At 46.3% G+C, this 26,230-nt stretch overlaps 1 protein-coding gene across 11 annotated transcripts in view; it reads right to left on the bottom strand.

Annotated features, from left to right (window-relative positions):
• Rbp6 (RNA-binding protein 6) overlaps positions 1-26,230 on the bottom strand; it is a 509,349-nt gene that overhangs the window by 21,265 nt on the left and 461,854 nt on the right. For 3 of the 11 annotated variants that reach the window (XM_077652967.1, XM_077652964.1, XM_077652966.1), the window contains one exon: positions 14,744-14,791. The exons of 4 other annotated variants lie outside the window; for them this stretch is intronic. In XM_077652967.1, the coding sequence (XP_077509093.1) occupies positions 14,744-14,791 (48 nt within the window). Of the gene's footprint in view, positions 1-4,873; positions 5,054-14,743; positions 14,792-26,230 lie in introns of all 11 variants that reach the window. 4 more of the 11 variants (XM_077652959.1, XM_077652961.1, XM_077652960.1 and 1 more) reach the window with 2 other exon arrangements.

Genomic DNA, 26,230 nt, shown 5'->3' with positions numbered 1-26,230 from the left:
AGCGTCCTATTCGGCGTTGCGTTCTTATTTCGCATTTCCGCTGCGCCGCCGTGAGAACGGCCGCGCGTGGTGTGCAATACCGGGAGCTCGGAGTTCACGACCTAGACCTCAAAGCAGGCTCAACGGCCTAGTAAGAACCCCCACAACTGGCGCCTCAACGTGGTTCTCAACATGCTCGAGCAACTCGCTCCCTGCGAACATGGCGGATCCGCAGTGTTCACTGCCTGATCTGATGTGGGACACGGCGCTCGGCCAGGGGTCTAGGGAATGCCCTGCCCCAGGCACTCCACCAGCGGAATCAGCTGAACGGACGGGACGTTACACCACCGCAGGCGCGACGTACGCAACACCGTGGACGCCGGAAAACTCCGCCAGATACCACGGTACCAACACGCCAAGTGCTGGCGTTCATCCACCATCGGCGCGTGCCCGCTGGGAACAGGCGGGCACATCGCCCTTCGTCTCACATTAGCCAAACGGCAAGACCGAGACCGCGCCACATGCGACGAGTTCACCGCTCATCATGGCTCCTGACAGCGAGACACCCGCAAACGCGACAAATCTTGCCGGAGTCCTGGCCAGCGCGTTATAATAGCAAGCGCTGCAACGGGCAAGTGCGCCGAGATCGGCGGGTACCGGCCGCGGCCGAGGGAGACTTCAGCGAGCCATGACAGCGAGAGGACGTAAGGTAAATATCTCCCATCTTCCCTCTTTGTTGTCGCCATCTTGCCCCATCAGCCGCACGACCAAGCCAGACGGCAAGGTCGCAGATCAAGTAGCCAGCGATTTTGAGAGAAACCAATAAACGTTTGGCCCCGGGCAAAGCGCCCTATTCGCTGTTGCGTTCTTATTTCGCATTTCCGCTGCGTCGCCGTCAGAACAGCCGCGCGTGGTGTGCGATACCGGGAGCTCGGCAGTTCGCGGCCGAGACCTCAAAGGAGGCTCAACGGCCTGGTAAGAACCCTTACACGTGCGGTACGCATCTTTCGTTCTTGTTTTTTTCAATCAAGGTAATAATGCAGCCACATGGTAGTTGCACGACTGGTGGTTCAAACGGTCTATAAAAAAACGTGACCATGCTTCTTTTTTTTTTTTACCGACAAGAAATTTTGGACAGGAGTATTTTCCATTCACTTCAGAGTCTATTTCATTAGGTCTGTGCGACAAGAAAAAAGGGATTCTAGGCCGGCTAATGCACATCGATTCTCCTCGCCAACCGCCTATTAAGGCGAAAGCCTTTAATGGCTCATACTCCCGGTCGAGGTCTTGTTTGTCCATTACATCGCCAACCGGAAGTCACGACAACGGAATTGACGTCATACCGTCCGTCCGTTACGCTCTTCAACTCAATAAGAAAAAAAATCCTGCGCGATGGGATTCGACCCAGTATCCTTCCGTTCCGCAGTCGAGCGTGCTAACGACTATGCTACTTCCTGCCAGCATGTATGCCGTTCTCCTTGTCCACGACACTGGAGAGTATGCAGAAAAGCGTCGAATCAGATGGGTGCCTCCTAAATGCACTGCAGTGTCTCTAGCATTTAAGATCCACAAACAATTGTGTACTTAATTAACCTCTTACCCACGCATCAGTGACACAAGCAGCAGCAGCGCGCTAAAGGCTTTCGCCTCACCGCACTTTAGGCCAACAAAGTGCCCCCTTGAATTTTCCAACGAGATGTTAACGCATAACGCTAGACGCCGGTCCTAAACATTGCAAAAGAACTGCTCCTTCATAACTTCCAAAGAATGGTTACGAGGCTCGCTATACAGAAATAGAAGAAGCAAAGACAAACAAGGGAGCCTAAGAGAAACACAGAGTTCAGACTCGGCTAACGCGAGTGGCCGACAGAATGACAGCGAAAATGAAACAAGGCACAAGAAATGAAGCCGAAGCCCCCACCAGTGCCGCTGTAGGGTTTACGCGCTGACGCTTTCAGCAGAGTCTACGCGGCAGAGGCGAGGAGGGAAGAAGGAAGGTAGGCCGGGCGCAAATTGCTCTAAATCGCGCCTTCATTTATGCAGACATCACGCGGCCCGCTCTGCTGCTGCGCGCTCGCTCGCATTAACGCGCGGACGGCTCGAGAGCAAAGCACCTCGCGCGAACGCTGGAAACCCTCGCCCCCGTGCTGCGTCTCTCCTTTTGTGTGTTTGGCCGTTTTTCACCTGCTCGCAGCTCGTTAGCGAGGGCCTGCGCGCCGGATTGGCGCAGGCTTGTGTCGCGGTTATTTACACGTCGCTGATGTTGGACCGCAACAGCGCAGTTTATCCAACTCTATCCCCCGACACCCGGTATAAACACGAACGTGCGTTTTGATTTTTATCGTCCCCTTTGTGCGCTCCGCTCGTGCGCTGCTCGCTGACGCTTTTGCAACGGCGCTTTTCTTTTGTCTTGCGGACTGCGTCGAATTCGGGCTTTTGTTACAGACGACACATTCGATCGCTGCGACATGAAAAAGAAGCGCTTCACGCTCGTCTCTGTTGCGTCAGATGAGCGTTCGCCGAGCCAGCTAAACTTCAGTGACGTTGATGCAGTTCCCGGATATGTTAAGGGACAGTTACGGCGGGTAATCCACTAGTATAAATGAAAATCGCATGGTGTCGCCGCTCGACCGGGCCGTGTCACTACTGCGCGTTACGCGTTTCGCCAAATATTCGTTAAGTATTCGCGGAGTATTCGTTTGCGCATGAAGTGCGGGAGCTTTAATTTATAAGTGCTAACAACGGCACGATGCACACAAGAACTTTTCGCTACCGTAAATGCTCTGCTTGTTTTTTTCCACAGATGCTACCACAGGAGAACCCCCTCTATTATGTCAATCTCGGGAGTGCTAGCTTTTATACAAAATCAGTTTCTTGAAATATTATCTAAACAAATCGTTGACATCAGACAGGCAACTATAAGGTAGTACTGAATACAACCACTCGTGCCAATTTCTGAGTGAGAGTCAGCCAACGTTTGGCCATCTTTTTATTTTTGTGGGAGTTACAGGAGAGGAATTAACGTTATTGAAGGCCTTTGTATCGTTCACTTGAGGCCTGATGTCAGTACCAAGCAATTTGAGAATGCATCATTTCCAACAGTCACAGGATGAGTCGAGCAAATACCTTTGCTAACACCGAGGCCGGGATATTTCTTACTGGAAAGAGACGAAGAGGTGCGCGCAGTAGTGTCACGTGCAGAAGTGTACAAGCCTATCCTCTAAAAAAAAAAAAAATGTCGGCGTATAGAGAGAGAACAATCTGGCATCCGTTCATCACAGCTTCGCTTTGATGGCAGCCCGGCTGCCCTATGCTGTGACTGGCTCGCGCACTAGCCAACGATGCTTGCTTCTGGAGGGTGCGACATCGTGCGGACACATGATTGGCGACCTGCATTAGCACGTGATGTATGACGTGAGCATGTCGTGGTGTCACTGCTCTTCTTTTTAAGACTGCCATCGAAGCCGTAAAGCTTGCATAACCTCCGCCGTTCCAGAAAAAAAGAAAGAATAAGAGGAGATTAATGAGTTACGGCATCCCTCGCTTCCGCTACATCGCGCACCACCAACGCAACACTGCCCAGTTAGATCTTTTTGTCCGATTGTGCATAATTAAGGCCAAAATTTTAATACCACTGTATGCGTTAATAACGCTTGCCAGCACTGATTGTCGGTTTATACAAGGTGGCAAACATCTGCAGCAGCAATTCAGACGTACCTGACAAAACAGCCCAATTAATTATTTTATGTGTATGCGTTGGCGCTGAAGTTTATGGCGAACAGAGAACGCCTTGAGCTAGTCCTGCAATCAACGCCAACTTATCTGATATCACCTGCGAAAAATGTGCTGAGGAAATAAAATTACTTTTCTAAGCTATTTCAATATTAAGTGGACGGGAGCTTGTAAAACGCATTTGAGGAGCGCTTATTGTTCGGTAAAGTTATAGAATGCATAATGAACTACCAGATATGAAGAGATAATGCTAAGGTATTGCTATAAAAGTGACTTGCGCCTATACATCGAAGCTGCTACACTGCGTTCTCAGCGGCAAAGATAATTTGGTGGCTTTTGGCTTTTCGTGTGGCGGCTTTTATCAAGGATTTAAATTGGTACCACTCACCGATAAAGAACGAAATGACGCAGGTTGAAAAGCTCGCGATGAATACTGAAATAGTCGGAATTAAAAAAAAGGCCCGCTAGTTGGTGGTCAGATATTCTTCAAAGTCATGCCGGAAGTTCTCAGAGCAGATTGGTACGAAAAATGGCAACGCTATCTAAGCTACAGAAACAGGAATAACGGTGATCTCAGCAGTTCGCGCTTCTCCTCAACTAGGCAGAAGAAAGAGCCCCGGACTGGGGGGCTAAACGCTCCATAAAAAATCATCCTCTTTCTCTCTATCAACTAGGCAATGGCCAGAATAACACGGGATGTCGTGCTTCACTCTTATATTTCACACATGGAGCGGAATTTAATCAGGACCAGCTGGCCGGAACAGCTGACGATCACAACGGCAGATCAACGACAAAGACTGGAGTTGAACCGCCTTCCTCTGCTTGCTTGTCCAGTAATAGGGACTGCTTGTCACTTGCTTACCCGTACCGTCGCCTCGACTATTTAGAACTTTACGATTCATAGTAACAGTAATATTATAAAAGGGACATTAGCCTCGGATAATCTTTATTTGTTGCAGAGTTTATGGCAGAGTGCATGTTCTAAATAAAGTTATTGCGCTGTCAAAAAGCGCTCATTTTAAGGTCTTCTCTCGTCCTTGTCTATTTGGAGCTTTCCGGTCGTGTATCATGCACCTTAAGCGCCACTTTTAGTAACCGTGCCACGAGACAGCTGGCGAGAACTCTGGACTAGCCAGCAGCAGCATCAGCAGCAGCAACTCACCTGCGTTTTCGTGGATGGCCGCCGACGAGTCCTGGTGAAGGGCGGCGGCCGAGCCAGCAGAGGACGGAGGGCTAGGGTTAGGCGCCGCGGCAGCGCAGAACTCGGGCGCGTAAAACGCTGCCACCTGGTGGTCGACGGAGGCGGTCGGAAATGCGAATAACCCGAAGCTCGCGGCCGAGCCTGACACGAGAGCAGGGAGCGCGCGGCCAGAATTTAGGGACACGTCCTCCCGAGCCAACCGCGCGCGGCTGCGGGAACAACCGCCGCCTGCCACTCGACGGCCGTCTCGGCTCAGCACTCGCGACGCATTAATGGCACCGCGTGCGACACACCCTGGGGTACGCAGCGCTACGAGAAGCAGCTACACGTCCTTAATGTGTCCGCGAATTGCCCACCATTCTGATTGGCAAACGCACCCGCACCTAGCATCACAAGCGCCTGTTATGTCCGAATAGCAGCGTTAATTCGACCATAATAAGCTGTCGGCAGTTCTAGCTCCTAATACGCAGCACGGTTTTATTGACACTGAACACAGAGAGTCTTATTACTACCAAACATTTTCCTTCTTTTGTGATCACGTCGATGTTAATGAGCCAGTTCACGATTCGTTTTTTGTAACCATTCTTCCTCCCAACTCATTCCGTTGGCTTTTGGTCCGCTGTTTAGTCCTCATTGACCGCTGTTTCTCCCTACGCTTCCTATATGAGAGCACTGCAAATCCCCACTCATGACGAGAGTTTAACGCTCATGTCTGGACATATCCCAGCGATTCAAGCCGAGACGTGAGAAGCAGGCAGCGGTTCGATTGCGGAAGGGCGCCTACGACATGGGCTAGCGCAGTTGCCGATGTTCGCCGGGCCTGCAAAGACGCAGAGACGATCTTTTGGGCGGGACTGAAGGATGGATGAAGTTTGCTACAGTTGGTTGCACCTTGCATCTGATTCTTGTTCTCCTCGTCAGCGCCGAACCATTTTCTTGAAGATCCTAGTTTGCTAATCTTTGCAGCACACGTACCTAGTGGCCTCCTGGGCACACATAAGAATGCACAACGCCTAGGTAAAACTATCGGCCCGCAAGGAAAGCCGTAACCGGTAGAGCCAACGGAATACACTGGCTTACGTTTAAATAGCGCTGTTCCTAGCTCTGACTTGTTCTTTGTTTCTTGAAACATGGACGTGTAAGTGAGTCACTGCAGGGTCTGTTTCGTCAAAACGAACCATCAAACCATTGTCCTGTGTGAGATGCTAACAAAAAAGAAAAAAAGAGATAACGAAAAGAGAGACCAATGTATAGCCATGCAATATAACTGCGAAAAAACGCCGTAATAATTATACAGCCAGTGCGTTTGCCACAATGCTATGGGCACAACAAAAGTGTGAAAACAAACGTGCTGTCAATGACTTTGGAGCACCTCCTGCTCCTAGGGTATTTCTGCTCCGAGCGGCATTCATTCGCCTAATCTGCGAGTTATCCCGTGTTGCTTAGTGTGTGTATTGCTCACGCGAAATCGGGAGGCTTCACCGCTGAAGACAAAAATTTGCGGTAGGAGAAAAACCGTAGAACCTGAGTCCTTAAAACAGAGACATAGGCAGTCCAGGTGTTTCTACTATAACCTGACGAGAACTAACAAGAACGACACCTACCGTTGGCCAGCAGCAGGAAAAAAGAACGATCTTATAGCCAGCACCCGAAGCGGCTGAGTAAAGCGTTGGGACATTTTAATACACGCAAATTATTTTCGATGCAAGCTGATAATATCCGCTCCTCACGTGATGCTAGGGGCGACATAGCTCCGTCCCATTACACAGCTGTTCATTTCAATTCAAATTCAATTTTCTGTACTATCTAGGTTGCAAGATGACATCAAACTGATCTTCCTGAAGAGCTGAGTGCATGCCAAGGAGGCACACTAAGTGCCTACCTTTGACATTTGCCTTTATTACACGAAGTGTGCCTCTCGCAAGATGCTGTTGCAACGGGCAGAAGAAACAAACAGAACAAAAAAAAGAGATTCGGACGCTTAATGCTGTGCCCATCACGCTGGCACTGACAAGTGTCTGCGGGAAGGACACTTATCTTCAAACCTCGAAAGCTTTGAAGTGTCACGAGTGCTACTAGAGCTTCGCTTCACTGCCTAGCGCCGAGTACGGTGGCTTCGCTGAGCTCCACCGTCGTACAAGAGGCCCCACATGTAGCGGACGCGCTCCCTTGACATTACATCCTGCTAAGTCTGTTCCCGAGATGGAAGCACTGGTTGGGAGGACTAAAATATGTAAAAAAAGAAAGTGAAACGGCCGCGTGAGCAAAATTCTACTGTTTACTGTTTATTAGAATCTTGTCTTGAAAGCGAGAAATTTTACGAGCAACTTTTTCGTGAGGATCGATGCCTTGGGAAAGCGAGCTAGACAAGGCAGAGCCTGATAAGCACAACAGCTGCGACGTCTGCACTTAATTCCTTGATGGGAGTGTGTGCCCACGTCTGTTCGCGTTGCCAGGCAGCAGAGCTGTAGGTGCACCGCAAAGAGAAATTTTCTTCGTTGTGGCGAGTGGAAACACCCCAAATGTTTGTGTGCTATGCCCTAAGCCGTATGGAAAACATTGCGAATGCAATCGTTGCTCATGGGAAGCCTATCCAAAGAACCTACCTACAAAAACTGAAAGTAAACAGGAACAGAAAGAACAAATAAAGATTTGATGTTGTTTTATTGTCGTTGCTTGAAGTTGTTTTTCGTTGAAAAGGTCACGGAATAAAACGTTTACCAAACCGTGACGCACTCAGTGTCTAATGGAATGCTTTTATGAGTGAGGAGAGAAAAAGATAACCTTGATATTTCATTACTTTATCAATATGTTGAGCACTGCCGCTTCTTGTAGCATGTATGCGTTATCCAGCTTTTCTTCGTGACATTCACGAGACATGCCTTTCGTCGGCGCGAGCGAGCGGGTGTGTGCGTGTGCGGACCAAACTGCACGAAGGACTGCCTCCTGAAATCTGTTCCTTTACTTATCAAAATTTGACGGTTAGGTTAAGTTAAGGACCCCAACATTGCCTGGCTCTAAAAAAGGATGCATCGCGTCGTCGGTGTGCGCACCTTATACGAGCCGCCAACTAGGCGGTTTGCAGGCCTCGTCCACGGGGTGCGGCTTTTCATAGTTCCGCTTTATTAGCGATAGTACTCAAATGGTTAAAACTAAGCCAATTACAGCTTCGACTGCGAATACGACGGCGGTCCTTTGTGCAGCCGGCGACAGCGGGTCAAAGGGCGCGTGGCCGGTGGCTCCTCCGTGCTCTGCTGGCTTGGCTTTTGACTTTGTTCGCGACCGCGGCTTTGGCACGCGCCCGCAATCGACGCGAAGAAACAAACAAAAACAGGCAGAGACCAAACAGCGAAGCCAAAAAGCAGAAACAACCGAAACAAAAGAAGTGATCGCCGGACAGGTTGCCAACCCAGCGACTGGCCAGAGCAAAGCGGCCGGGGCCGGGTTTGAAATGGGGGAGGAGGAAAGGAGGGTCGCAGCAAGCAAGCAGGGTGTGCGCGCTCAACAACTTTGTTCAGGCGTCCCAGTTCCAGAACTCATTATGCACTGCCTGCGTGTTTCAACAACGCTGTACAGTTCAATAGAACGTCTGCGAGTTCTAAAGTTCACCTGATTACATAGGAAGAAAGACTCCCGTAATGCGGCGGCTAAGACGCCTTGAACACGATGGCCCGCATGTAAGAGCGATGTCGAAACGGTTCTTTTACAAACTGAAGTCTGAACAGATGGTGTGAGACAAAGCTGCCGACGCCAGAAACAGCTACGAGAAGGGCCGCATTTATATCAACTAAATACCCGGAAAGTGTTATGCACGCAGGAAGGAGAGTGGGGCTGACATTTTAACTGAACCGGAGTCTGCAAGCAAGGAAGGCTCATGAGTCACAATTTACTAGCGGCGGGTAGATGGTAAAACCAGGCATGTCAGACAGAGCCGATTCAGCCGTACTCTGCGAATAGAAGACATGAGCTAAGTCTGGATTATGAAAACGAACGATACTGCCTTAGTTTCAAGGCCACGACAAGACAGCGCTTCGTTGAAAGCTTATTACAAAGGCATCGATCCCATAATCCGGAGTGCCGTAAGGCTGGTCGTCACTAACTAAGCGCTTTATATATACGCGTTGACTGAAACAAACCGTCATATAAAGCTGAGCCGGACTGTTTTAAGAAAAAAGGCTGCTTTGCCAGCTTCCGTTGACCTGTTTGGAGCCTGCGCATCGAGAGGCTTTCTCTTCCCCCCCTCTATTCCCTACAGTAGATTCGATAAGTTCCGATCAGAGGGTAACTGCCGTTATGTGGTGTCTAGAGATAAACAAAAAGCAAATGCATGGATTATAACTGTTTTTCACTATTCATTTCTCTTTCTCTCTCTTTTTTCGCTGATTGCCGCGTACGTGCTACTACTAGCTCTACACATCAGCGGTCATCTAGCGATATGAAGCGTCTCAAAGAGAGCAAGCAAGCTTGTATCCGCAAGTGCGTCTACAGAGTACACTAGCAGATACAACTTCTTAAAGGGAAAATTTTGTGAGAGACCTTTAGAGGTCCTGTAGGCCCTTGTGTCCACTAAAGTATGCCCGCGTACTCAACCTGAAGCAGCAAACCCTGCCAAGCTCATGCGAACATGTGACACCCTGAGTTTGTTCGGCATGTTCAAAGAACGTCTTCGCTCAAGAAACAACCTAGCACCTCGCTTTTGAACACTAGGCCTCGCAAGAGGAATGTATCCTAACATAAAACTAAGAACTAAGAATCTAACCCCTCATTAACGGCTGGAAAGAATTACCGCGTTTCTGCTATTGCAAACAGAAGGCAAGCAAGAGAAGGATGGAGCCTTTCGCAAGCGTGGAAGACTTCGTGCTCGACGCAGCTGCCAAAATGTGTGCAGGACGTGGACACTGACCGCGCGCAGTGGCCCTTAAGCCGTGTTGTCAAATCCAACCGCCACGCAACTGCTAAGCGGGCTTTCAAAGCCGCGCTGACAAGAACAGCGGGTGGTGAGGCAGCAGGCAGTTATAAGAGAGAAGAGGAAATATAAAACAGGCCTCGGAAGCGGGGAGCGACGCCTGAACGACAGCGCGCAGCGCCGTAAACACTTTACGCGCACGGGGTGTTTAAGGGGTCGCGTGACAAGCCTGGCATGTCGAAGAAGGGAAGGTTAGCCTCGTGCACGCAGTCCGGGGCGGTTCCTGCGACGACCGCGGTGTCCGTTTTCCGTCCGCGACTCCCAACGGCAGCTGTACCCAACTACGACAGGAGCGTCACTCAACAAAGGGTAAAAGAAAAACCCAAACTGGAAGAACACGAGTGGAAAAAATGGCGTCTTTGCACATGCTTTATGCCGGTGCAATTAAACGGCCCTGCTGGACGTCCCAGCCGGCTTCCAGAGAACGACATGACTAACGCGACGCTGCTACGGAGACAGACAGGGCTGTAAATTCAGGGACGCGTGAAGAGCAACAGAAAGAGAGAGGAAAGAAAGGCGAAATACATGAAACGAAGGAGAGTCGGGGGAACGTCGCGGACTTTTCCGAGGGCCAGAGGGAGCAGACAATCGCAAGAAAGGAATAAAATAAAAGGCGGTCGCTCGGACGGAGCGTCGCTTTCTCGACCTCGGCTTTCTCGTTGTGCTTTATTTGTCGCTCCGCAGTTTTTGTTGCGACGGATACTGGTTGTCACTGGCCTAACGCGAGCGCAGCGAAGAGGAGGTAAACAGGGAGGGCGGAAACGAGACGCTTTATTGAAATGTACCGGACGAGGAGCGCAGACAGCTAGGTAAGCCGAAGAAAGGCTAATAAAGATCGAAGTAGCGCAGAACGTGGCGGGACCCTACAAGACAGCAGAGAAGTGGGACGAAAAAAGGAAGGACGGCGGAAAAAGGAGTAAGTGAAGTAAACAGGAAGCGACGAAAACTGTCAGCTTGCGCCGTCTCGTAAGATGAAAAAAAAAAAGCAAGCAGAGAAGCGAGTTAAAGCTTTTTCTTACTAAATGCGGCACATAAGCTTTCCTAGTGTTTTCCACAAAAATCCTCCAGTCTTCGGTTTAGAAATATATCGAACACATTCTCTGCGAGCTCCCACTGTTTGGACGAGCAAACATCGGAACCAGCAGAGAAAGTAGGGGAGTGCCAGCTCGATGCGCGGCATAAACCAAGGCCACTGTTCGTGCAAGTGCGACAAATAAAAGACCGTTAGGTTGCAATTTTTTGTTAAGTTCAAAAGTACATTCAGATATCGATATGCTGATTTCTAACCCTGCGATAAGCATCTTAACGAGCGGCTGTATTATCTGAACCGCGTTTGCTGTATGCCATTGCAGTCAAACGAGGTGCATTGCTTTCCTTGTTCACAATAAGCGTGTAGCCTGCACAGGTAGTGTTTGAACACTCCCAGGGCGCGGTTCGCACTTTTCATTAAGATCGCAATGCCGGCGCGATAGTAGAGCTATGGGCCAACAAGATTGCTCTCACAAATCCATCTCGGTCGTTCTCCCTCAGTACATTTGCGAAACGACGCCTACACCGTGTGCAAGGCGTGCACATTTTTTTTCTCTCTTTCGTCCTCACTGCAATATAAAACTGATACGACGTGCTCGTCGACACTTTACTCGTGCCATCAAGCAGATGTAAGGCGAGAAATACATCTAGCTGTCGATGTTGAAACCAACAGTCACTGAATGCAAGCACACAAGACACCACCTACATTAGCGTCGCGTCTTCGCATTAATGGACTACTATGTCACATCTGTTTCAGGAAAAAAAAATACGCGGGATAAGTGCATGAGGGTATGTAATGCCATATATTCGAAATTTAACCGACAGCCCAGTTCTTGTTATGTTCGTTATTCCTCTAAAAATTTTTGTGATTTGTGAGGGTTTGACGTCCGAAAGCGACTCAGGCTATGAGAGACGCCGTAGTGGAGGGCTCCGAAAATTTCGACCACCTGGGGTTCTTTAACGTGCACTAACAATGCACAGTACATGGGCCTCCAGCATTTCACCTCCATCGAAATTCGACCGCCGCGGCCGGGATCGAACCCGCGTCTTTAGGGACAGCAGCCGAGCGTCATAACCACTGAGCCACCACGGCGGCTACTCCTCTAAAAAGGAACGTGACGTTATTTAAGCTACTTGAAACTTTTAATTTCGCCATTCTCAAGAGATGCACGACGGACCTAACCTGAGGCTCGGAAAAGGTTCCACGGCTTTACGCTCCTGGAACTAAGCGTGCGAACAAGTGATGAAATAAGTACTGCGCGAGTCATGGCGAATCCTTAACTGTCCAGTTTAGACACAAACCGTAAGAGCTCCAGACACTATGTCTACGGCTCTCGCACCTCTTTTTGACCAAAATGCATCGGAGGGACGTGTAATCGGGAGCCATTTATAGCAAGGTGCGCAGATACAGAGGAAAAGGCGTCACAAAAAAAGAAGGGCGCAAAAGCAAGAACAAAAGGGAAGAGACACCTAAAGGCCGCGTTTCTGTATCTCCTATCTCAAGAGTCGACGTCAAAGGCAAATTTCCTTTGTTTAGACATGTAAATAACCAGAAGAAATCTTACTAAAAAGCAGCTCCACCTATGGCTTTAACAAAATGCGTCGTGTCGCGGAGACCACCGAAAGGAAGTGCACGAATGGCATGTTGCTGTTCGGAATGAACCACACTTGGCGCAGCTCTAATAAAAACGGGTTCACTGAGGATTAGTTGATGATTAACCACGTCAGTATTGGTCTTCAAGTTGGAACTACTTGTAGGTATCGCATCGCCACCGGATTACTTCAGCAGGGTGAGTTGTTGGGCTAGTTGGTGTTCGGATTTTACAGACATATTTTTAGCGCAAAGGACGGGACGAGATACAGACAAGACGAGCACGGGCGCTACTGACAACTGCTTTATTGAAGAAAGATCGAGGCATATAAATACATATCTGGACTGCGCCAGCGCTACCTAACAAGGAACTTGGAATCACAGCAGATGACGCGATAGGAAATTGATCTCAGCATTATACAAAACGACAGACGTGTCACTAACGCAGTTCTGACCCCCTTTCCTGATAAAGAAAGCTTCCAAAGTTTCACGGGCAGTTTTTTGACAACTTCTGCCAAGGATTGAAGCACTCCGGAACCGTGGCTCCGGGAGCATGCTAAAGATATCTATAATAAGGAACGCACGAATTTAGTTGCCCACTGCATTGCTTGTACCAAGTGTGAGCCACGGTTCCGGAGTGCTTCAATCCTTGGCAGAAGTTGTCAAAAAACTGCCCGTGAAACTTTGGAAGCTTTCTTTATCAGGAAAGGGGGTCAGAACTGCGTTAGTGACACGTCTGTCGTTTTGTATAATGCTGAGATCAATTTCCTATCGCGTCATCTGCTGTGATTCCAAGTTCCTTGTTAGGTAGCGCTGGCGCAGTCCAGATATGTATTTATATGCCTCGATCTTTCTTCAATAAAGCAGTTGTCAGTAGCGCCCGTGCTCGTCTTGTCTGTATCTCGTCCCGTCCTTTGCGCTAAAAATATGTCTGTAAAAACCGGATTACTCGCCGTTTGAAGCTCTCTACACATACGGCGTGGCAGGATTTAGGAGAAAATGTCAGCTCATAAGTAGTTCTGGTTTTTATTGTAAAACATGCAGCGAACACAGACAGGCTTTCAGTATACTATAACAACTCAACAAATATGGATATACTCAGCTGTATACAAAATTAATTGTAATAACTTTAGTGGCTGACAGAAGCTTATTTTTATTTATGGATTCAAAATTTCTCCACGAACTCACTGTTAAAAATTTCAGTATAACAAAAATTGGAATCCTCAAATTTAGAACGTGCAGCTCCTTCACGACAGCAGATATGAAATTTTTTTAGCTAAACCTACGAAAGTGTTTAAACCGTACGAGAAATAGTTGCATGTGTAACGAGTTTCACAAAGTGTTCGTATAGAAAATTGTGCACCTACACAGAGCAAAATTTGACATTACAATTTACACTGCATAGTACACATTAATTGACCCTGCACAAAAAGATCGGTAGGTGTACAGCAAGAGGTATGAAGAAGAACTATAATATTTACTATAATATACGTAGGGGTACCGGACGCGGCGGTCGAATTTCGATGGAGGCGAAATTCTAGAGGCCCGTGTGCTGTGCGATGTCAGTGCACGTAAAAGAACTCCAGGTGGTCGAAATTTCCGGAGCCCTTCACTACGGCGTCCCTCTTAGCCTGAGTCACTTTGTGACGTTAAACCCCGATAAATCAAACCAAACCATAATATACGTAGGATTAAATTTAAGATTCCGGTTCTATGCCTTTCAAACACCGTAACAATCTTATACTCACTAGTTCGAAATGCTTTCATAACTTGTCTGCAGAGTTGTAAAAGAAAAAAAATCGAATTTCATGCCATTCAGCAACTTCTAATTACATGCGGAGAGCTTAAATCACTTATATTTTTGTTTCCATCAATAACTAACAAATCTATTTTTCCTCTTTGCAAAGCAAGAAATTTCAAACAAACAAATAGATGCTGACAATTTTGTGCCTTGATTCGTCGGCGCTGAGTACGAACGCTAAGGATGATGTATTTCTGATCCCGATACAACTCTTGGCCGAATAGCCTGCGTATATGTGTCAGTTATATCTGCAACGGATAAGGAGATACTGAAACGAAGCCATAAAGACGAGAGAAGGACAGATATGGGGCGGGTGCATCGGGAAGACGCAGGGCGGAAAAAGCGAAAGCCGCAGCCAGAACCAAAAGCTGACAGCGCAGCCAAGAATGCAAAAGAACAGTGACAAGAACAGCAACAACAAAAAAGATAATAATGGCTACTCACTGTGGTCCTCTCCAGCGTCCGGGCATGCTGCTGCTGCCATCACCATGACTAGGGGTTTTTGTTTGTTTACAGGAAGGTGTTCAAGTGGAGTGCCGTGTTGTGTTCCAGTCATGGACACAAATGTTTGAGAAAGGAAGTGCGTATGTTGTCATCGTTTTGTTTGTAAGCGTCGTTGCGCCAGGATAATGTGTGAATGAATTGTTGGAGTTCGATTTTAGTCGAAAGAGTTTGAAGTGAAAAAAAAAAGGAGAGAAAGAAAAATAAAGAAGAAGTTCAAAACAAGCGCAAAAGAGCACGGAGACAATTACTGCAACAAAAAAGGGACAAAACCACTCGTGTCTTTAAATGGACTGCCAGATTCGTTAAGTTCAATGCGCCAAAGTGATGGCAGAGACGAAAGCAAACGCTCATACTTTCCGTCCGGAAAAGTAATTGAGTGGCCTTTTATTTCTAAACGGAACAACTAAACTAACTTTAAATAGATTGAATCGAAGCAAGGCAAGCGACCTTAGAAACTTGGTGGACTAGTTCACAATTTGAGCGAATAGTGAAGATTTTTACGATACGTCACTTATACCTGTAACATTTTTCGAATGCACTTAGCTCAAAAACATTAGATTTTTGGCGCTCACAAAGAGCAGAGCAGGCTTGCTCATTCCAGCGCTTTTTTTTTTAACATCAAGCGAAAATCAAAAGCTATTCTTACTGGAGAACTTACTGGAGAACTTGAAGCTATAAAGTAAAGGTTACAGGCGGGACGTAAAAGAAAGATTTACGAAAATGGCAAGAGACTGATTTTAATCGCTCGACATCAGAAATTTGGAATAAAGAGAAAATAACCATGCGGTTATAAAAGAAATTCACCAGCCGTTTCACCTAGCTGGTGCGCGGTTAGAAGGCCGCCTGATGAGTGTACTTACTAAAAGCGCTAATTATGGGCATCTGTGTCGTGTCGTATCCGGTACACTGACCTACGGTTAATTTTTTTCCGTCCTGGAAAGTTCTTGCGCCACTTCATTACTTTTCCGGTTGGACAGTGATTAACGCAAAGTCAAGAACAAGTTCTGACGTTCTAAATAAAACAGGACACGCAAAAACAAAATAAAGAAAAACACCAAGCCGAAACACGTAGGCTATCCTATTGACCCATTGGATACACTGCCATAGAGAGTGATGTTATTGTGAAAGATTAGCATAGCTGACGCAGAACAGGTGTAAGTTCTGTTTCTGGGTTATATTTCTATTCATCTGCTCAAAATCAGTAATGCGTACCACAGTGCTTGCTCCTTTTTTGGCCCCTTGTGGAATTAAATAAAGAAGAACGAGGGAAGAAAGCAAAGTTTCGGCAAAATTGCAACTCAGTGGTGCATGCCGGTAAACTAAGCTTAGAAGAAAAAAACAAGTAAAACAGCGAAAACGTAAGGAAAGCAGAAATTCGTCAGCCTTAGCCGACGTAAAGCGTTTCAATAAGGAAAGAGCAAAGGTGCAGGCGAGCTGAACACTTCGAGATCACAAGTAGATAAACGGGGGCGACCTCTGGCCAATTTATTTTTTCTCTCACCACGTATGGGAAATAAAGAACAGTTACTGGAGTGCGGGTGAGGAAGAAGAGAAGAATAAGTCCTGGTTTTAAAGCGCACCCATGTGTTGGTCGCAAGCGGGCTCGTATTGCTTGAAATCAAATACTACAAGATCTAAAAAGAGAACTGCGGAGTAAAAAGCAAAAAAAAAACGAATCGAGGGAGGAAATGGCGGAGTTAACGAGAGCAAGATTAAATGAGATATGAAAAAGAATTCCGAACTTTCGAGCTTAAGCTTTTCTAGTACAAAACTAGAAGAGAAAGGTAGAAAATTGGGTGAAGAAGTTGCTCCATGACAGCAGTGTCAAAGAACAAGGTGCTAACAAGGACACTGAGGAGAAGAATAAAAAGAAAAAATGAAGAAGTGATGTCGTTTAAAGTTTGCGAGAAGGAACAAGAAAGGAAACATGAAACGAGCTGCTGACGAGTTTTGGAGGACAGCCAGTGCAACACAAGCACCGAGCATGCCATACCAATAAGGAAAGAGCAAAGAACGTGCAGTTTAACAAATACATGTAAACTGAAGCCTGACCAGATAAAGGTTTATTGGGGAAAATGCCATAAAGGTCTGAAAACAATAAAAGAGAAATTAAGGATAAATCCAAGTTTTTCTTCCGTTTTTCGTGCGTATTTCTTCCCTTCTATTCAAAACCGACAAAAAAAAAAAGCAGGTAAGGATGGCGTCTTCCAAGGTAGTTTTTCAGGTAACAGCGAACGAATGTTTTCCCCGTATTTCTGCTACCTGAGCTCGCTGAGGTGCTTTTTTTTATTTACCTCTTGGTCTGATTCCAACAGAGAGGACTCCGATGGAACAGGGCACGCGTGGCAGATAAAAAGAAAGTGCCATGAAAACACGTACGATTGAAGTAAAATAGAAAAAAAAACGCGTAAAGATACAAGGCGCAAAGCAGGGAAAACCAAAAAGGGAAGAAAAGCAGTGGTGCAGACGGCCAGGACACGGCAGGCAGGGTTGTTCTTTCTCTGAGAGTTTGTGACAGGACGAGACAGTCAGGGATGGTGACAAAGAAGCCTTCAAAAGGGAAGTTAATACGAAATAAAAATAACTGAAATAAAGGAGCTAGAAAGGGGATAGAAAGAAAGAGAAAAAAGAAGGTCTGAGAACACCGAAAAGGCGAAAAGGAAAGCAGCACCAATAAAAACAATAAACTGAACGTCAGGTACAAAGTAAAGCACAAGGGTGATCTCAAGAGAAAAGAGAGAAACAGAATCGAGGGAATAAAAACTGACGAGAATATACACGAAAATGTGCCAAAACCAAGAACAGTGGTAGATTGCTGGCACACCACCAAGGACAAAAATAGAAATAAAAAAAGAGGCACAACTGAAAATTGTTGTGTAATCGGAGAAAAGAGAGGAATGGTATAAATTAAAAAAAAAAACGTGTAAGAGATGGAAAACGCTTGCCGTGTAGGGTATTGTTGTTTGTTTTCAAGTGTTTATGTCGTCGGACGAAGTTAACTGCCAGTATACTCACGGTGAATCATTAACTTCTACATTCTTTTCAATTTATATATATTTTCTCTTTTTTTTAAGTTCGCAGAAGTTGGGACAGGCGCTTAAGCGGATTAAGAACGAAGGTTAGGGTGGTTTTAGGTAAGAGGAATGGGGAAGAACACGCAAGATTAGCAGACGAGAGCAAGCAGATTCAGTTACCATGGCAACGGGGCGCGGGCACCATTACTATCGTAGCTAGCCAATGCGATGGCGCCCTTCCGCTACGCACAGCGCCACCTAAGGACGCCGCACTAAAGCAAGCAGAGGTACACAGAAAACAACGATAGGTCAACAACACTACCACTAGAAAACTCGTCTACAGCTACGGACCCTGTAATCACAGATCTACGGGTCTCTAGACAACTCGATAAAGATAAAGAAGGAAAACAAGAAGAACGCGTCAGCGGCGTTCCTGTACTAACGACTACACGGGGTCGTATTCTGCAAAACCAGCTTTACGTATCCTGTCTTTTCCTCGCCTAATAAAGCAAGCGTACACCGTACTGAGAAAAAACAACAGCTAATATGTTAAATAATACTACCGAATACAAAGAAACACTTAAGGACGTTTCCAGGCTAGAATCGGCATTAAATATGAAAACAAATAATGACGATCGAATAATTTAAACTACACGAAACATTGCTTTGAATGCAGGTTGCATAAGAGCTGATTTTGTTTCTATTTCCAGAACTCACTGTGCTGAAAAGCGCTGTCTAGAATACGCATGTACAGGAGTCATGGAATAAAATATTGGCAGTGTTCTGCAGCCCTCCAGTAACTGATGAAAAAAAAAAAAGCTTCAATTTCCCCTTGACGCATCAGCGCTCAGGCTATAAATGCCACATTACGTATGCTCCACAATACAGGACTACGCAACCCTAAGCAGTGAGAACAACACAAGACTCTTTGAGTCACTTATGTCGAGCGTACGTCACTAGGGTACGCTGCGAGAAGCACGAAGAATATTTTAACACTGAGACCACAGTTGAAACTTTTAAATGAAGCGTGTGGTTTTTTGGGTGCAACCCATCGGAGAGAGTCGAGAACGAATTGTTAGTGGCCGCACGAGACGCGCTGTCACTGCTGGGAAGCTCGCCTCCGGTGTGTGCATTGCCTGCCTTCGCGACTCTCATTCTCGAAGCTAACAATTACGTAAAGAGCAGATGCGTGGTCGGCAATCTGGCCAACTTTTTTTCTTTTGCATCCGACCCGGACGTACACGAAGCAGTGCAAGAAATGAGACGAATAAAAGAGTGCGTCCATTACACATGACAGTCGTGTGCAAGCTGCAGACAAGGAAAGAGAGACAAATGAAAAGTGGAAAACGAGAACAGAGGAATCTTTCCACCGTCACTACAGCAGACTAGGGTGGAAGCGGCCCGGGCCATTGACCACCTAAAGGCGACGGCCCTTTGTGTCTAGCCACTACGGACGCAAAAAAACTTCTAGTGGCCGTCTTGAGATAGGCATACACAAAAAACGCTTCGCACAATAGAATAGAATGTGAAATACGAAGGCGCGGAGGAACAGCTTTCAAAGCAAGGCAAGCTCACAAACGCACACGCCGTGGCAAGAGACAGGGGAAGCAGGAGAACAAGACAGAGTGAAAGTCAGAGCGGTACACACACAACACGCATGATCACCACAAAGCTAGGCATAGCAGAGTTAAACACGCATAAGGGGTTACGAATGATCAAACCGCATACTGTTTTGGTTTCATCCAAGCACCCCGCAAATGTGTCAGTGTGAGGGTTCAGAGGATGAAGTGAGTATCCTCTATTTAGTTGCGCTTTGAAACGCAAGTAGCACACTATTAATATTTTTTTTTTCAAGTAACAACCCTAATTGGACGTGGGGAAGATTGTGCCAGCAATACCGGCGCTTGCTGCAGTGGCAAGTGCCTTGATATTTTGCATGTTAAAGTTGAAAAGAACACCTGATTTTGGTATTTCTTTCGAGTGTGGGACAACACGTACAAGAAAGGTGCGTTTCAACAAGCTAAACACTGAACAGACACGGAAAAACAGAAGGCCAGAAAGGAGAAAAGAGCGAACGAACATAGCAGTTGAAAGACGCTAACTAGGATTTTGGAACACTGTTGATCACAAATCAAAGAGCCATACCTTTGTCACAGTTATTCCACCTACAGTTTGATGCTTCTGCTAAGAAAAGCGATAGACACAATCAGAACGTTTTACAGTGTTTAACAAAGCCACTGTAGAATCCCCTAGAAATTCCGGCGGAAGAAAAAAAGCCTTACGCTCTCATTGGTTTGTTTTATACAACCACTGGTTTACGTTCTTTTCTGGTCATGCATTGTATAGAGTTTCGCTATTTCAGAATGGAGAATCGTAGCACGTAAGGCGAATAAAAGACAGGGAGTAATTGAGTTATTGCTGTGAATACCGCGATTAAGCCGCATGGGTTATGAAAAATAATTACAGCAAGTCAAATAAAATTGCTCTTCACCATACCTGCATTTTTTTTAATCGCAAGAACGGGTAGCCATTATCTATATATGTATGGGAATATGCAGCTTAAGGCTAGACTGTATATTGGGTATGAAATTTTTTTTGCACCGCCATTCCTAGACATAAAATTAAGGCATTCGCTTCACAACCATAGAAAGCTGGAAATGGAAACGTGTGATATCTAAACTACTTAATGCGACATCTGTATAAAACAAAGCGCACCAAAAAAGAAGCGCCAGTTTTGAAAGCACCTCACCTGTACGTGAACACGGCCACTGAACACGGCTGGACTCATTTTTTGTGGTTTAAGGAGCACTACTGGTAACAAGCTAACACCGGCTTGCAGCATACACCAGCGTGAGAGATACAGAATTCACCATGGTAAGTTAAAAAGAGGTAAGTTTAAGAGATGTCACCACGAGCGGGGCGCGTGAGAACAAATTTGATGCGCAGTCGTTATGGGCAAGGTCTCCAGTGCAACTATTCTAAAGCACGCTTTGGGACACTCGCCAACGACACCTCATGCACTGCCGTTCCATCATTGCGCACAATTGGGCGCCCATGTGTGCTAGTACAAAGAAAAGAAGAATAAAAACAGACATACCGTGGGGCACAGACAACAAACAAAGTACACAAGAAGACCAGACCAGAGCAGTCATGTCATTCGGTCAGTTGGAGGAGGAGAACTTGTGTTGCCAGGGTTCTGTCCGCCCCCTAATATGTGTAGGCTACGACTCTACTGTCTACCGCTACAAGGACTACAAGGCACAATTGCAAGCACAAGGAGAGAGCCTAGACATCGCACGAGGCACCCGCTACTCGGTGTGCGACGGGAGCCGTACAACCCTGTAACGAGGGGTCACCGTCGGGGCGGACAGGCGGCTCTGGTAGTTCGTACAGACCTACTGCAGTCATTGTCCTCGTATTCATAGCCACATGCGACTGCAAAGCTCCTCCTTCACTACCGACTAAACAGATGGCAGCGCAGAGTGCGCCACAGGGCCGACGACCCGCCACACACACTACGTAACACCGTGAGCGTCCTACAGAGCTCTCCTCGATACAGCGAACTTTCCAAAACAGCAAAACCTCCCATGAAGGGGACATTTTTATGTGCCTTAGCTTGCAGGCCAACATACCGGGTTTTGCCGCATAACGCAATGGTTTTAGAAAAGCCGCAGAAATAAAGCAAAAGACCATGTTCCGAGGGAGGGAACAAAATCGACAGTTACTCAAGCATGGAGTAAAAGAAAAGGAAGAAAAAAGAGGAAAAAATGGGAATAGTATATGCGGGCTGATCCACTTTGCAGCCTTGCTTTTACTGATTATAGCAATGGAAAGAAAACACACAAAAACAACTAAAAACTGGCTGCACCCAACTGTTGCCTTTCAACAGAAATAAGGATTGAACATTCGTCATATATGCTATGCCCAGCAAATTTATTGGCTTTTCTTCATGGCTTTATAATACCATTTATCAGTCAGTAAATTTACTTCGCCAGATTTGAAAAGGGAGGCAAGTTAAGCTCAGCACAACTGAAGATGTTTTCAGGCGACATGGAGAGCTCTGGAGAAAGCAAACGGCTTACAAGACCGTCGCCGCAAAACAAGACTACGCAGACAGAGCTGAAAACTACGAAAAATAAGGGAGTGAAGTCACAGGTCGAGGCTCGCAAGTCACGTTAGCAGAGGCAGAGAGAGAGTGAGATCGCGTATGTTACGGCAGAAAAAAAAATGAAAATAAGTGACCTGCTCTTCGAAACAACACTGAGAAAAGAGCAGTGCAGCGTGGCATGTGCTGCAACAACAGGCAGAGGGAAGACAAATATTAGACACAGCAAGAAAGAAAGGATAATGGCACACCAGAGTCCTTTGGCGAGAACCATGCCACTCAATTAAATATTCCATGTAGAAGGCTAGGCGACAGAAGCGGAGAAACAAGAAAGAATACTAATTCGCAGATGCGTTAAGAGGTGGCAAAGAGCCATAAACGGTCACAGAAAGCCATAGTTTATTTCTGTCGCTAGAGGTCACCAGTGGTGCTCTCAGGCGCAATCATGGGTATACGGCAATGACAGCGCAAAATTCATACCATCAGCACTGCGGCATCGTGGCCGAAGGACTCTGGTTGTGCGGGGAGTAAGTGGTAGGATCTTCTAGGCGACACCTTAGTCCCAACCTACACGCTACAACCACGCACACAAAGGTCAGTGGGTTAGGCAAGCCACACTGTGCGGGACTGGCGTCGGTGGGGTGACAGCTATAGCGAGCCGAGAAAGCCGGGAGCCCCGACCCGAGACAGAGAGCCTAAAACTAAAAAAAAGAAATAAATAAAACATAATGAAGAAAACAACAAAGGGCAGGCGCAGTAAAAAATAAAAGTGTGAATAAACCACAATATTTCTTCTTGCACTTTGCAGCTATAAAATTCACTTTAGTGTTAGCAAAGGGGAAAAAACAGCTTGGCAGATATTTGTTCTGCATATTCATTTAGAATTGGTTGAATTAATAAGAGCGTAAGAATTTTTCAGGGCCGATTCGTACAGGTAGGATTTTATGTAGGATTCTTGCTCAGGCCAAGTTTTGCGATTTGTAGGTGGCGCTTTAGCTCTACTGTGTTCTGTTCTACGAAACAAAAAAAAAATAAAAAATAGTAGCTTGAAATTAAGATGTTTTTCGTACCCCCAGCGCCAGCAGACGAAAGCTTGGAGAGATTCAAAGAATTATAGCTAAGCACGTACTGGCATAAGTAACCAAAGAGCTTAAAACATGAAGCATAAATTTTTGTTCAATTCGGCGAGCTGCTTTCGTTTGCTGGCGACAGCTTGCAATTAAGGCTTCAAGGAAAGCTATCACACGAAGTCAGAGGTACACACCAGTGACGATTACCGCAAGAACTAGCAATGGTGCGCAAATAAGCATACAATCAATTCTAATTCTTTCGCTAACTGCAAAGTGCAAGTTCTTGCAGATGCAACAATAAAAACGAAGAAAACACAAAAAGAAGTCCTTCTTGTAAAAAAAAAGAAATGCACTGTCAGTAAAGGTAACAATGGAAAATGTAAAAAATAGCAATAGGAAACAAGCAAGAAAAAAAAAGGCCCTTGTGAAAAAACAAAACAAATAATGACTCCTTTGAAGCGGATTGGGACTGTCAAGACGACAGAGACGTCAATGTATTGTGTTGTGTGACTCAGAGGCTGAGGTAGCGCGGTTGTGGCGGCGCTGGGTTTGGCGGTCTGTCCAAAATTGCTCTCTAGTCCTCACCTCACGACAAAAGAGAAACAAAACGAAGAAATATAAAAGAAGCAGTAAGCAGACTAGCGTCAAGCAAAAGTTTATCGAACAACCGATGATGCCTCGGCAGCAGCAAAGTAGCAAAAGCAATAGCCGAAATAGCGGACGGGTGGCTGCATATGCACTTTTTTCGCCACGTTTCTAAGGTTTGGATGTTTGCTGCTCAGTTCCGTTCCCACATGCTGTTTCTTCAGCAACCTCCGAGTCCGCTAGTCGCAGCCAAGCAAGTTTTTCTCTCTGTTGAGTTTGTTCCGCCGCCAACCAGCGCCGCCGCCTCCCGCTTGTTCCGAACGATTTCAATATTTCGATTCAGGTTTTGACGCCTATTCGCAAGAACAAGAGCGACAGGCACGGATATAGAGGGGGTGCTGCTGAGGCACGTCAACGCTCCGCAGCGAATCAGGGGGAGAGGCCCGCATTGAGGGAAGCGAAGAACATTTTAAAAAGAAGAAAGAGATAGAAGGGGGAATATAAAGTACCGACTGCATAACGACAAGAATCGAAGCGCGTGCAGAGCGCGGGAAATACGTGTCACGCGCCGCCTTTGAGTTGGACGCCCGCTGCCTCTCAGTGTTCCACAACGCTGAGGAAGGAGGCTGCACGCATACGCTCCGAAGAATAAAGAGCAGATTCAGATAAGGATGGAGAGGGAGGGTGAGGCACGCGTCGAGTCCCCGCCTCCTCCACGCGAAGGTAATAAAAAATAAAGAAAAAGCATTGGTATAAAAAAAATGGCCATCTAAACTGCGCTCGAGGTGAAAAACAAAACGCGAGTTTTGTAGAAGTACTTTCTTTTAGGCCGCGAAACCGTTATTTCTTCTCCGTTTGCACAGCACCTCACAAAGTATTGTTTTTGTTTTTTCTTTTTCTTTGACCGGCTGTGCACTTCCCCTGTTTTGAACGCTTTCCAGAAAAAAAAAGAAAGGGGGGGGGGGGGGACGCCGAGCTGATTTCGCATTCTGTTCCGCGCTTGACGGAAGGCACCCGAATCGAATGTTGATATCGTTCCGTAAAACAGTTTACGCGCACGGTCGATGCACAACTGCGCGCCACGAGCGCCTTCTTCAATCTCGGCCAGAACCACGTCGGCGTTATTCCTCAGCGCGCTCGCTGTTTCGCGCATCCTGACTTATTCTGGAAGTTCTGCGTACTCCTCCGGCAGTGTGTGCAGCCTTTGTATGTACGCATTTGGAAAAAAAGAGGCGAATGCGGTTGCGCATTCACTTTGATATTTGGATTGTTCTATTGAACTATGCTGTAAACAACAGAAAGCCAATGGTCACACAGGGGAAAATTTTTCGTAAGTTGTTGTACTAGCTGAAAACAACAAAGCTTCGATTTGAAAGCAGTTCGATGCCTGCAGTGGTGATCGACCTTGATCGGTTGTGTAGGTGCCCTTTAAAGTGAAGGGAGTGGAAACATCCACATACTCAACAAATAACCCTTCTTTGTGTTGGTAGTGAGGGCACGGTTCTCTACACAGGGTGCATAGTCATCGGCAGAAAGGACATCGTTTGTGAGAAACGTATTTAATCATTACAGCGCTGGTTATGATACTTCTGTTCTCGAGTCATCTGTTATCGTTGCATATTGCCCTCGGCAAGCGTGCTTTCCTGCATATGTTCTCACACTGAGAGGAAGCCAACCACAATCGGCTTTGGAGATATATATATATATATATATATATATATATATATATATATATATATATATATATATATATATATATATATATATATATATATATATATATATATATATATATATATATATATATATATATATTCCTCTAGGGAGGGAGAGTCCGCAAATATCATATGCGGGTTGAGAGATCAGCGCAGCATATATCTCAAAGTCCTAGCCTACCAGTCTCATATAGAGGTGGCACCTTTCTGATAAATCTATTCTTAGTTGTTGACCTGAGCAGTGCCTCATACTAAACAAACCTTTAAAAAATGACAAATTACGTGAAAATACAAGAAAAGCAGCAACGTAGATTGGAGACTTGAATCCTGATCTACTTTCCAATGTGAGCGACAAATGACAGCCGTTGTAACCCGCAGTTACGTTTAGAGGTCGTCCAAGCTAAATGTGTGCTGTGTGTCGTGTCGTGTTTGTGAAAAGTGCCTTAACCCTCGCATTCTGAAAAGACAGTGACCACCTTTCCGTGACCATCTTTACGACTGTCAGTATTAAATCGGTTCTCATATTATTTAATGGCCGAACTAGACGAAACACGGAGCTAAAGGCAAGCCTAAATGATTGAGGCACGATGCTGCGACCAAAATAAATTTTGAAAGTTAATAATAAAGTCTGCACAAATGGCACGCGCTTAAGGACTGGCTTATCAGAGTAGCAAGCCAGTAAATATTCTCATCAAAAAAAGTGAGCCAGTTCGTCACACAGTTTAAAAGGCGTCGTTTCGGAATACGGGGGTTATTATGGACACAGTCTCCCGCACACCATTTCTGCCATTCCACACAAGAGGGCAGGACAGTCAGGGCAGAGAGCTCGTTCGATCCGGCTGTTCACTTTTTTTTCCAAGACATCTTTTATTTTTAAGAGACGGTGCAGGAACAAATTGCACATTGGTTTCTTGCGTGCGCGTAGTTCGCTTTTTGTT

This window comes from Amblyomma americanum, chromosome 2, assembly GCF_052857255.1.
Source record: "Amblyomma americanum isolate KBUSLIRL-KWMA chromosome 2, ASM5285725v1, whole genome shotgun sequence".
Taxonomy (NCBI): domain Eukaryota; kingdom Metazoa; phylum Arthropoda; class Arachnida; order Ixodida; family Ixodidae; genus Amblyomma; species Amblyomma americanum.
Note: the sequence above shows the minus strand (reverse complement) of the source record. Positions and strands in the feature narration are given on the sequence as shown.